Source organism: Nothobranchius furzeri, chromosome 19 (genome assembly GCF_043380555.1).
Source record: "Nothobranchius furzeri strain GRZ-AD chromosome 19, NfurGRZ-RIMD1, whole genome shotgun sequence".
Lineage (NCBI taxonomy): Eukaryota > Metazoa > Chordata > Actinopteri > Cyprinodontiformes > Nothobranchiidae > Nothobranchius > Nothobranchius furzeri.
The window spans coordinates 13007384-13021054 of record NC_091759.1 but is presented as its reverse complement, the minus strand read 5'-3'; the positions used below and the strand labels follow the sequence as shown (position 1 = coordinate 13021054).

At 39.2% G+C, this 13671-nt stretch overlaps 1 protein-coding gene across 1 annotated transcript in view; it reads right to left on the bottom strand.

Moving 5' to 3' along the window:
• dbpa (D site albumin promoter binding protein a) overlaps nucleotides 1-12300 on the bottom strand; it is a 37885-nt gene extending 25585 nt beyond the window's left edge. The window contains exons 1-3 of the mRNA XM_015973322.3: nucleotides 11315-12300; nucleotides 6045-6310; nucleotides 3998-4187 (exon numbers count right to left, since the gene is read on the bottom strand). Of these exons, the coding sequence (XP_015828808.1) occupies nucleotides 3998-4187; nucleotides 6045-6310; nucleotides 11315-11510 (652 nt within the window). The 5' untranslated portion in view covers nucleotides 11511-12300. The remainder of the gene's footprint in view (nucleotides 1-3997; nucleotides 4188-6044; nucleotides 6311-11314) is intronic.
• Nucleotides 12301-13671: the final 1371 nt, after the last annotated feature.

The following is a 13671-nucleotide window of genomic DNA, read 5'->3' as shown; positions in this document are numbered from 1 at the left end:
GTCAATGTTTTGTGATCAGGATATGACATTAATTATAAAGGGATATGCACAGCCCAATACATTCAGTAGGATGGATGAGCTAACGGCTAGGTTGAGCACATCTCAGGTGGATTGCTGATAGGGATGGGTACCGAATTCGGTACTTTTTAAGGTACCGACCGAATTCCACAGTAACGACCGAGCACCGATTCACGTCATTTCAAACGGTGCCTCGTTTTGGTACCCGTCCTTCATAACGACAACTTGCCTAGACAGCTGCGCATGCGCAAGAGCGTTACGTCATCGGTTGCTGCGAGCGAGTTGTAAACAGAGCAGCATGGTAGAAAGAACGCACGCTAAAGCTTGGGTCCACTTCACTAAATGTGATGGGTAACTGGGTGATGATGAAACCAGCGACAAGGATTTAAGTGAGACATCCTCATCTTAATCTGCTCCGGTAGGTAAATATAATGAGCTTGATATGTTAGCTTCTGTTTCGCTAATGGTGCGTTCGTTTTCTCCTTGGAACTCCGAAATTCCGACTAGAAGAACATGAATGCGCTCTAAAGTTTGGCTTCACTTTACTAAATGCGACGGGTGATTGGGTGAAGATGAAACCAGTGACAACGATCTAAGTGTGAGGCATCATCGTTTTAATCTGCTCCAGCAGCTAAATAAACTGTTTAAGATAACGTTAGCTTGGTATGTTAGCTTCCATTGCTACCATTGTTATCAGTTAATGGTGCGTTCGCTTTCTCCTCAGAAATTCTAACTTCCCAGTAGGAAAAATCAATTGAAAAAAGACGGCAAAAGGAATGAAGATACACAGTAAATTTAGTTCACAGTAAAGATGTTTGCTTCAGTTTAATTATCAGCTTATAAAACTACAAGGACGATGTTAAAATACAAACAGTTGAATGTTATTTATCGTGATATTTATCAAATATGGTTATATATTGAGAAAAATATATATTTAATTATGAAAGAGAATTAAAATAATAAACACTCAAAAGTATCGAAAATTGGTACCGTTAAGTACCGGTAGCGATTCGTAGGTACCGGGATTTAGTACCGGATCGATTCAAATGTCAAAGGTACCCATCCCTAATTGCTGATGTCTTCAACTGGTTCCATAACATCACAGCAGTTCACACAACATTACTTTTTAAACCTTCTATCTAGGGATACTCTGGTCTGATCGGCAATCGGGTCCAGTCCCATGATTTTCAAACCATCATACTAATAAAGATTGGACATAACTTTTAAAGAACAACAAGCATGGCCTATTAAATTCATCCTGAGGAAGAGATTTTCAAACATAATAAAAAATAAGTTGGTTTTGATTTTAAAAAATGTCATTACATCAAAATTCATGTCGCAGAGACGGCAACAACAGGATCGTCAAACGATTTAAGGCGGGGGACTCATGTTAGCTAGCAGGCTAATGCTGAGCTACAGTATCAACTCAGGAGAGCGAAAATGTCTGCAGTTTGATTGTATTCTAATCTGGATAGTGAAGGCCGTACAACAGCCACTTGTTATGTGTGCATATTGGACATTTCACATGGTACGCCACCTTAAAACACAAATAACTTCTTTCTCTTTCGGTTTTTCCCTTCAGACATCACAAAAATGAACCAGCTGTTGGTGTCTGGTTCTAATATGTTACCTTAAACACAAACACCCTGTAACAAACTCCAAGTTCACTGCAGAAACTCGGACAAAAACCTAGCCAGCACTGAAAAACGCGTTAAATAACAAGAGTATTGCCTACAGACAGAAAACCGATCACAGCCAAGTTGGAAGTATACTTTTCACACAAGATGACTGTCTATGGTTGCAAAACTTTGGGTTTTACAGTCTCCTGGTGCTGCAGTATGAGCTACCTTCTCTTAACTACCAACGCAAGTCTACAGGCATTGTGCAGGGAAGAGCTAGCTTGCTGGCCATGACCTTGTCTGCACTGTCGCAGGAGTGCCTATTGCTCAATCCTGCCAGATGGTGTTTAAAATTTAAACTATTGGAAAGATGAATGACGAGTAGGGATGGGTACCTTTGACATTTGAATCGATTCGGTACTAATTCCCGGTACCTACGAATCGATACCGGTACTTAACGGTACCAATTTTAGATACTTTTGAGTGTTTAATATTTTTAATTCTCTTTTATAATTAAATATATATTTTTCTCAATTTATAACCATATTTGATAAATATCACGATAAATAACATTCAACTGTTTGTATTTTAACATCGTCCTTGTAGTTTTATAAGCTGATAATTAAACTGAAGCAAACATCTTTACTGTGAACTAAATTTACTGTGTATCTTCATTCCTTTTGCCGTCTTTTTTCAATTGATTTTTCCTACTGGGAAGTTAGAATTTCCAAGGAGAAAGCGAATGCACCATTAGATGATAACAATGGTGGCAATGGAAGCTAACATACCAAGCTAACGATATCTTAAACAGTTTATTTAACTGCTGGAGCAGATTAAAACGATGATGCCTCACACTTAGATCGTTGTCACTGGTTTCATCTTCACCCAATCACCCGTCGCATTTAGTAAGGTGAAGCCAAACTTTAGAGCGCGTTCATGTTCTTCTAGTCGGAATTTCGGAGTTCCGAGGAGAAAGCGAACGCACCATTAGTAAAACAGAAGCTAACAAATCAAGCTAACGTTATCTTAAACATTTTATTTACCTACCGGAGCAGATTAAGATGAGGATGTCTCACTTAGATCGTTGTCGCTGGTTTCATCATCACCCAGTTACCCATCACATTTAGTGAAGTGGACCCAAGCTTTAGCGTGCGTTCTTTCTACCATGCTGCTCTGTTTACAACTTGCTCGCAGCGACCGACGACATAACGCTCTTGCGCATGCGCAGCTGTCTAGGCAAGTTCTTGTTGTGAAGGACGGGTACCGAAACGAGGCACCGTTTGAAATGAAGTGAATCGGTGCTCGGTCGGTACTATGGAATTCGGTCGGTACCTTAAAAAGTACCGAATTCGGTACCCATCCCTAAGACGAGGCTATTTTCCTAGTAATAGTAATATCTTAATGATATTAACATGTTTTCTTATCAATGTACTTCCTGAACCAGTGATGTGTTGTGGAAGTTAAACTAAGGAAATAACATAAATACAGAAAAAAGAAATGTATAAATACGGTAATTGGATGTGTTCTCTTTATTCTTAATATTTTAATGAATTGCTGAAGTATTGGATCAGGACTTGGCAGACACTAGAAATCAAATGACTTGGGCTCATATCAGGGGCAAAAGAAAATGTGATCTCTACTTATAATAGAAAACAGAAAAAAATATGTATAAAATCATCATAAATGTAAAAAAAAAAAAAAACACCAGTCTAACCAAAGCAGAGACTTTTAAACTAAACAGATAAAAGACAGACAGAAAGATGCATTCAAGTGTTCTGGGAGCTCTGGTTTATATCACAAACCGCACAGAGAGGAAACCATGAATTATGAAAATGTAACTGGTAAAGTCAGGCAGCAGGAGAGAGCTGAGGAGGGTCAGGGAACAGAGCGACCACCATTCATCGCACAGATAAAATTAGAGTATATCCTACTCTGCTTTTTGTTAGAGGCATCGAATGGTTGAATTTGCTAATGCATCATGAGCCTTCATTAGTGCCAGATTGTATCTCAGCCTTTGCACGCACAGCTTCGTGTGTAACTGAGTTGAAGCTGATGAACAAATGTCCCATTTTCCTGTGAAGATGTCATTTTTAGTTTTGTTCAAAACTTCTCAGTAGCTTCACGTTTTCTTTTGGAAAACTTGATGTTTTAAATATCAAGTATTGTTTTAAATGTAAACTGTGAAAAAAAACACTAATCACAGGCAAAATTGAATAAAACTGCAAATGGCAACAGAAAAATCTAACGTTTTTTCCCAAATAATGAATATTTAAAACAGTTTTGTTTGTTTTTTATTGACTGAATTGCTCTTGTTGGTCTAGTAACCCACTTAAAACCCCAACGTGTTTTTTATTACTTACCCTGAAGACACTCTGGTCCTCCCATCATGCTTTGCTGCTGTTGAGGTGGTGGTGCTTGTGGCTGGACAGTCTCCAGTCCAAGAAGCGAGGAGGAGGAGGATGAAGAAGACATGGAGGATGAAGAGGAGGAACAGGGTGGAGATGTGGGTGGACACTGGGAACTCTGGTTGGGGATGGCAGACTGAGAACTCTGGGAAGAAACAAAAAAAAATTATGGAGGTTCGTCACAAGTGATATTTTCATGATATTAAATTAGACATTTTTGTGCAGCAGTAATATGAAGAAAACTAAGAAAGTTAAGAATTTTTCTGTAGCCATGGAGGAAAATTTTCTCTTCCTCTGCACCTACTGTGGTGTACCCCAAGGTTGCGTTCTAGGTCCCATTCTATTCTTATTGTACATCTTTGGGATTATTATTTTGCTTTTACTGTTATGCAGATGATATTCAGGTCTATACCTCCCCGTTAATCTGACTGTCTACAAATGTTCTGACTCTAAATGGCAACAGGGCAGAAATGTTGGCAAATCGTTTAAACAAGGGAACTGATTCTTTCGAACACCTGTCGGAAATCTTGGAGTGTTTTACGATTGCTTCCTGCCTCACAAACACTCATTTAAGCCTTCATTACTTCTAAACTGGACCACTGTAATTAGTTGTATTATGGTCTGGATTATTCCTCTTTCTATTGTTTGCAGTTAGTCCAGAATTCTGCTGTTCATCTTTTAAGAAGGCATCATTCTAGTTTTAGCTGAATTAAATTGACTGTTCCGTTTCACATTTCTCTGCAGAAACGTTCAAACTTTAAATGTTTAAACATCTCTCTACATCCTTTTTACATTTGACTTAAATTCTAGTTCAGTTTGAGTCCCACATCAAGTTTGTTGTTGTTGTTGTTCTTACATTGTTGTAATTTCTTCTTTTAGACAGTTTCAATGCATTATATTGAATTTTTTATCTTTTTAAGGTTGATTTTATTGTATGTACTTGAATGTTTTCTGCTTGTTTTTATTCAAACTCTGGCCAACTGTGTTGTTTTTTAATGAGCTTTGAAATAATTTTCACTTTGACAGGAACTTGAGTTAATTACTGATTGTTTTGAGATGTTTTAAAATTACGACAATTTAAAACATAAGCAGCAAGTAATGAATTACACTAGCAGTCAGATGAATTTTGAAAACTGAAAAACAAAACCTTAAGTCCCTTTAAAGTTTGAAAAATGAAAAAAATAACTCAAAATTATGCAACAATTATGTGTGTTCATTATGTGATTATACAAAAGATAGCATATGCAATAAATAAAATAAAATTGGCACTTGGCATCTGCAGTACTTGGATCTACCATCAGAGGGCAGCAGGCAGGTTTAGGTTTTAATCCAGCTGTTTTTTGAGGAAATTAATTCTGTTAAAGAGGTGGTGGTTTTACAAAAGTATAAGTAATGTTAGACTTGACACTATTCATGTTTTAGGGTAAAAGTCATATTTTTTGGCTAGTACTTTTTCCAAATGAGCCAAAAAGTTTGCACTTCAATTTTATAGTTTGAGGACCACTTTTCAGGTTTCATTTTTTTTAATGCAGCAAGTTTTCTACTAATAAGAAACGAACAGAACGGGCCATCGGACTTGATCTTGTTTAAAAAAATCCACAAAATAAGACAAGACTATGTGAGCAAAGCTGCAGGATCATGTAAATTTAAACCATAATTCACTTAAATTACACCATGTTAAACTAACAAAAGCATTACATTTTATTCTCTCTCTGTAGAGTCATCACTTCACTAAAACTGAACTCAAGTGTTGAGTGTCCTGTTGGCATTTTAAAATGTCCTCACACTACAATCAAAACACTCGTTCTCTCATCCAAAAAGCCAGTTTTTTGCAGTGTGTTGGAAACCAATGCAGTGTTGGGTTGATATAATGTCTAATGAATTGAAGCATTTAATGGCTAACAAAGAAACCAGCAAGCATGGGAGGATGACATCTGAGAGATACAAAATCTTGGATTCTGGTGTTGCACATCCATTAGAGCAAATGGTTTTAGGGTTTTACCTGGGAGGGGATCTGGGCGCTGGTAGAGCTGGGTCCGTTCTGCATCCCCATCCCATTTTCAGTCAGGAACTCCTCCAGGTCCATGTACTGCAGCTGGAACAGGCCTCCGTCACATGGCAGGGTTCTCTCCCAAAGCAGTGGGCCCAGAAAAGCTGACTGGGAGTTGGGTCGCAACGGGCCGGAGGCTGGGGTTCCTCCTACCCCACCGGGCCCTCCGGAGTTTAAACCCATGGAGTCTTCATCAGAGTCCAGAGGCTTGTCTTTGTCTGGAGAAGACAAAAATAAAACAAAAGCATAAAACTTGCTTCTCTGATGCTAACAGAGATTGTTTAGTGGCATTTCTACAACAAACCTCAAAATTATCCTGATAAGTTGAAAACTACACTGTAAACCCAAATGTTGAAAATAATCAATACCAGGTAGGGAAAACTATTAAAAATGTATTTTTTAACAGAAAACTTTAGGGTTAGTCTCATATTTCTTGTTATTTTTTATTTTTTTGAGTAAACTGATCTCTTTTGAATTAATCTTTACTAATAATATATTAATAAAACCGAACTTACACAACTTAATAAAGATCAAGTTAACTTGAATAAGTAATCATAAATGAAGAATTTTGCCTTTTTTTTTTTCTTTCTTTTTTTGCCAAAATAAGATTTAGAAGCCGGGCAAACAAAGAGTGGATAACGGGATGTATCACAGACAACTAGATGAAAAAATAAGCTGCTCAGAATTATAAATTAAAGTTGTTTGATATAAAATTTAAAAAATTACATTAAGCTGAAGTACCACATGAGTCAGAATTTGATTTTAGTAATAACCTGAGCACTGTCCGTGGTCCTGAAACATTAAAAACTTAAAAAAAAAACTTTTTTTTTTAAGTTTATTGCCAAGTGAGAGTCTCACATTACTGCAAATTTGTTTCAGTGGAATGGTGCAAACATACAAGTCAGGCAAGTGAAAAACTAGAATGCATCAAAAATAATCAACATAAGGTAACTGGTGCAGACCTGTATGGTTATTTGGTGTTCAGAAGTCTAATAAAAAAGGTGAATACGTTGTTTTTGTGCTAACCAACAGATACTAACAAATACATTTTTTAGTAAGAATGTACCAAAACACTTTATACTATTTTGAATTAATTTATAATTTACACTCAGATTAAACATGAATTCCTCCATTAGGGTGCATAATCAAGTCAAAGTCAGTTTTGTCATTGTCCACTTATCTGCCAACTGAAATATGAACTTTTCTTTTGTTTCTTGTTGATTTTCCATGCTTTTTGTGTGAAACCAGGAACAATTGTGATATTTTTAATATTAGCACGTCAATCTGTGTGCATTTTGTAAAAGCTTCCATAAAAAGAGGCCACTGCAGTCAAAACAAGCCAAAATTATTAAGAGAGAGAGAAATCTAAAAACAACATTAGGAGAGTCATCAAAGAAAACATGAATAATTTCTTAAGCAGAGGGAGAAAATAAATAATACGAAGGAGGATAAATAGATGAAAAGTGGTACAGTTTAAGTATTGGTGCTAGTTTCAGCTGAAAAGTCATTAAAGTGCTTTAAATTAAAGAAGCCACCGAGAGACAGAAGAGAGAATTGACGGAAATAGACAAAAGGGAAGAAGGAAAAGACAAATACTGAAACTTCAGATTGTAAACGGAGCCCAAATAATGAGAGTGCACTGTAAAAAGACAAAAGGAGGGAGAGGAACCCTGAGAAAATGCAAATGAGCAGAGAGATTGTGGTTAGAGCGAACGATGGAGTGATCTGTGGAGAAGAGAGCAAGACGGAGACATGCAAAAACTCAAAGACGGGCGAGAAAGAAGAGATGTGCTAGATGGAGTGGGTGTTTGCGAAGGCGTCAAACAAAGCAAGCCAAGGGGTGGAAAAAAACAGGAGGGTTAAGGAGTCGCATCCACTTGGTGTGGAGGAGCGTGAGAGGCAACCAGATCCAGGAGGAGGCTGGAAACTACTACCCCTCACTTTGGCCCTGAATGCAGCACCTCTCAGTGGCAACAAGGCTAGCAGAGGCAGTGGAGATGCTTTCTGGCTCCTTGGAGAGCCTGACAGCTGTGCTTACCATCATCTCATCCTCCTCTTTCGTCTCAAAGAATCAAGAAAAAGGAACTGCATTTGCACCAAACGCCCACCAGGGTTCTCCCACTAGCACTTAAGAGACTGGACAGAGGAATTTTAGTGGTTTCTTTTTCCAACTGTGTCCTCGCTTTAGCTTAAATAAGGTAGGAGTCAGCAGATTTTTAAAAATATTCTTCTGTTATTACTTTTTTTGTGAAATAAACAAAACTTTAAAAAAATCTAAATTAAATAAGAACAATCTTAAAGAAAATGTATGCAAATCAGCGCAGATTCCATCCAAAGCTACCTGTGTGTGTGTGTGTGTGTGTGTGTGTGTGTGTGTGTGTGTGTGTGTGTGTGTGTGTGTGTGTGTGTGTGTGTGTGTGTGTGTGTGTGTGTGTGTGTGTGTGTGTGTGTGTGTGTGTGTCAGCTGTGAATTATGACATCCCTACAGCCAGAGAGGAAGAAGAGGCAGTTTGGTTAATATTTGTCGAGGCAGCTGATGGATGAAGAAACAATTCAATCTCTTCTTCACTTCTCTTCCTATTCTTCTACAATCCTTGCTGCTTTGGCTGGATTCTGATGGCATTCAGACTAGTATTTATTTATATTTTACACTCTCTTCTTCCCTCCTCCTCTTCCTCCTCCTCCTCTCCTTCTAGATGAACGCTTTTCACCACTAAATATAAAAAGAAGTGATCAAGACAGAAGAAAAATCCAGGAAGCCAGAAGGAGTGCTGAAATGAAAACAGTGTGCATATGAGTTTGTTGGGTAAGCAGGTCCTCTGTTTTTTACAATCACACATACCCACTCAGTCACGTGCACACACACACACACACACATCTATGAATAATTCCTACTAGAGACTAGAGGCCCTGTGATGATTAATGTTTGTTTGTGTTTCAGATCAAAACTAAACTGGTAATTGTTTTCTTCAGTATCATTAACATTTACAGTCTAGATAAACACTGTTGCTTTATTATGTTTATTTTATTTAATAAAGGACATTTTAAAAGTCTCAGATTTAAAAACGCAAATCTGATTGGAATTTCATATGAACCCTGTGATGCATGAATTATGAAATCTTCAACCATGATTTTTTTACATTTTTTTTTCATTCGTCTTTAGGTGTGAATGAAATAAATTTCAACAAATATTTTTTGTAAAATTTTATAATTTACAAATTATTTATTACATGTCCACCTCAGTGGACTGGGTGCATTCTGAACATGAAATATGTTGGCTTGGCTTACCGAAGTCCAAATGGAGGGGCTCAAATGCAACAAAGTCTTCAGCAGCTGTGCTTAATAGCAAAAACAAATAAATAACAATTTTGAGTACCTGTCCACTGTAGTGACCATTATGCATCAAAGGGTTAAATATGCATGCATAACCATTTTCTATGAAATATGACATCAGCGTGTCCAGAATGTCCAACGTGTGACCATCTGCAGACCTCAGAGAGATTTTGGATGGCGCTCAACTGCGATTTAAGAGTGGTAGGATTTTGACCCATCAGTAAAGATTGTTGTAATGTCTAACAAATAAAGCAGATGGATGTGTTTGTTTTTTATTACCAAATTTGTTTATTACAATAAAGGTTTCTTCTCACTCACTCCTTTCCTGAACTGCTTTTCCTCAGTAGGATTACGGGGAGCCAGGGTCTAACTTGAGTGGTCAGTGGAGATTGAGAAGTCAGAGTACCCCCCCCCCCCCCCCCACACACACACACACACACACACACACACACACAAAAAAAAACATATTTACCAAGAAGTATTTCTTTAGTGATTTCTTAGTAAATATTTTATTTATTAAGAGATCAACTTTATTGTCTTTAGCTTAGTGAATAAATAATTAATTAAGCGGATAAACTAGTAGTAGCACATTCGATGCCAAAGAAAGTAAAACATTATTAACAGGAGAGGGAGAATGTTAAGTAGATAGCAGCAGTGTGCCAGCCGGTGGTCCCTCCATGAGGCCACCACAGCTCAGCAGAACACCATTGTAGCTTCTCTTGAGAAGAAAAACACTTGGAGAGACAATAAAGTTAACAGCTGAAATAGCAGGAAATAATACAATTAGAAGAAAGTAGTAGAGTGTGGAAAGTGGTCAGTGTATCCTCCAGCAGTCTAAGGCCATAGCAGCATAACTACATAGAAAACTCTGGATGATCTAGTCTTTTAGATGAGGCCTGTTGGAGGCAGGGCAAGGGAGAGCCATCGTCACAGACTGTATTCCCCACGGTTCACTCTACTTCCCTCTACGCCCTCACTCGTCTAGATCTGGGCTAACATCACAATTTAATCACAAACCCTATTTAAAATGTTTTAAGCCTAGTCTTAAAAGTAGACAAGGTGTCTGCCTCACGGACTGAAGCTGGGAGCTGGTTCCACAGGAGGAGCCTGATAACTAAAAGATCTGCCTCCCATCCTATTTTTAAATATTCTTGGAACCACCAGTAAAAAAAGACAAGTGATATGGCATAATAGTTAAAATATAAATATAAATAAAGAAAAATATAAAATCCCAATAGGTACACTAGAAAAGTTAATAGTAGTCTCACGTGATCAGTTTTGAATAGTGCGTCAGTTTGTTGCATCCGTAGGCTGCACAAAAGTGGGTCTATTTGCCCACGCTCCATCGACTCCAGTTGGGTTTGGAGAGTGAGGAACCCACCCAGTTATGCTCCCCAGCGCCCAGTGGCGCACCTACATATTCATGTCCAAGATCTCCCACTCCTCTGCCAAACTCCTACCCCCTGAAAGCACCAGAGCTTTTGTACATAAAAAAAGCAATCACAATTTTGTAAAGTTTGCATTTTCCACCTGAAATGTTTAAATCCACCACTAGAGGGCAGAAAACAACTTTAGGATTTGATGCAGCAGGTTTATGAAAGAAAGTACTAATCATGTCAGGGAGCTAGAACGTGAAAATAGTTGAAAACGATGATTTCACCTTTGGAGGGTTGTGCAGGGGTAACATTTTCTTACAGAACGCATGCGACAACAGCTGAATCTATCATATCACAAGACTCAGATGTTGCTCTCATGGTGTACATCAGAAGTTTGTTTCTGTATGAAATACCAGCAGACCAAATGAGGTGTTTCCCTTTAAGACTTCTCATGCCAAAAGGATCCCCATGCTTCCCCCCTCCCCATCACCACACATGCGCACGTGCACTCACCCTTCATCTCACAGCAGTCCTTGGCGGCTCTCTGATCGGCCTTTATTGGCACCTGTAGCAGGGACTTCAAGTTGGTCATGGAGGTTAGGTGCCCACTCTGGGGACCACTTCCAGCAGGGTTACTGCCCCCAAACTGTGGGCTGGTGGCCCCGGCAGGAATATCGAGCGGCAAAAGCTGGGTGAGAGGCCTTGACATCACTTAAGGGATGCGTGAAAGGGGTGGGGGAGGTAGGTGAGGGTAGGTGGAGCGGTGTTGTTGAAAAATAATCCACTTAGTGGCTCACGGGTGCGCCGTCAAAAGGAGCGCTGACAGGTGAGGCGTGCACAAGATCTCCACCTGAAAACTCGCTTCCAGCTCGTCTCCTGCATAAAATGTGCAAAATCAAAAAAACGAAACAAAAAGGGGGACTTATCTCCAAAGTGGCTGCATGGTGATCGGATCTAATTCATCCTGTCAGGCAGCCTGAGCCTCCAGGAGTTGCCTGCTGTCACCGATTCTCCTCAAACTCAGCCCAGAGGAGCTGTTTCGGTGCTGGCTCCGGTCCCGGTGGGTCGACAGCGAGAATTCCCCTCCTGAGGGGCGAAATAAACAGTGGCACAGATAACAAACGCTGAGACGAAGGCAGCTGTCTGGTCCCTTGCAACGAGCGCAGATAACAGAACCAGCAGAACGCAGTCGGAATGCGGCGGTGGGAAGTCTCCAAGAAGGAAAAATAAAATCCCTTAAATCTGCGGTTTGAGATGAGATCAAAGATGTCAAATGGAAAAAATAAAGAGATGCCCCTCAAAAAATAAAAACCAGCGCGAGTCGGATAGATGATGGCTCTTGTTTTGCTCCTCTCTCGCGCTCCCTCCCGTTCCTACCTTCACGCACACACACTCGCTTCCACGCGCGCACACTCACACACACAGTGTCTCTCTCCGCCTGTCAGCTGGAACCAACACGGGCCGCTCGCGTAACGTCACCACTCACTGGGGAAAGGCGGTCGGGGGGGGGGGGGGGGGGGGGGGGGGGGTTAGCATAGGCTACGTGACCACGCCCACTTTTGTTATAATAACGCCCCACTGCCCTTCAAACTCAGTGGTGCTTTCACGGACCACTTCAAAGATTGTAAATATGAGCTTTGATTGATTGATAGATAGATAGATAGATAGATAGATAGATAGATAGATAGATAGATAGATAGATAGATAGATAGATAGATAGATAGATAGATAGATAGATAGATAGATAGATAGATAGATAGATAGATAGATGATAGATAGATAGATATTTTATTTATTATTTTACAAATACACAAAGGTTCAAGCATTTCACTTTGAATTTTGGCAAACAAAAGAATTTAGTATGATAACATCATTGCTGACTGTGAGATGGTGTAATGTTTGGAGAGACACTCCAATGATGAGGCATCAGAATCAGAAAAGGTGTATTGCCATTGTCAGTGAACAAACAATTAACAAACTAGGAACTTGCTTCGGTACTAATGTGCTACATATAACATGAATAATAAGATTAAAAATAGAATAAAATAGAATAAAAAAACTAGAATAAAACTTTCAGCTATAAAAAATGGCAGGTAATGGTAACATGGCCGATAACGTGACGTTGTGTCGAGTACAGAAGACCAGCATGGTTGTGTGTTTATAATCTGTTCACAAGTCTAACGGCAGATGGAAAGAAGCTGTTCTTATGGCGGGAGGTTCTGGTCCGGATGGACCGTAACCTCCTGCCATGTAGTCTATATCATTAAACATTTACAAAATAAAAGCTTTTAAGGCAATGCAGCTTTCATTTCATACACAGAGGCAATTCAGTGTGTCTTCTATTAGCAAGAATAACAAAAACTTTTAAATCAACACACCAGAAAATACAATTTAAAACTTAAAAACAAACAAAGCTTTCTCTTGGTCCTGTCTGGACATGAGACCTCTGAGTCTTGCTATTTGATAAAGATGAGAAAACGCTGACAGCCTTAGTGTGACCAGTGAAGCTCGGGTAAAAATCAGTTATGACACAAACGTTTCTTACCTAGGTCTGATTGGTTGCCTATGCCCCCGTCGGGACCACAGGCGTAGATAGAGATTTTTTCCTTTAATTCTCTGGAGGCAAGTTGAGCAATGACCTATATTTCTTAATTCCAAAGACAATAACTTCAGTCTTGTTTTTGTTTAACTGGAGGAAGTTTGACTGCATCCAGTCATGGACTTGCTTCAAACACTGACAACGTGAGTGTAGGGGTTCATGATCACTAGATCTAGGTAGATCTGGGTGTCATCTGCATAACTATAATATACATAACAATGTTGTTGTTGAGTATGACCTGATCCAGTGGGAGCATGTAGTGATTGAAGGG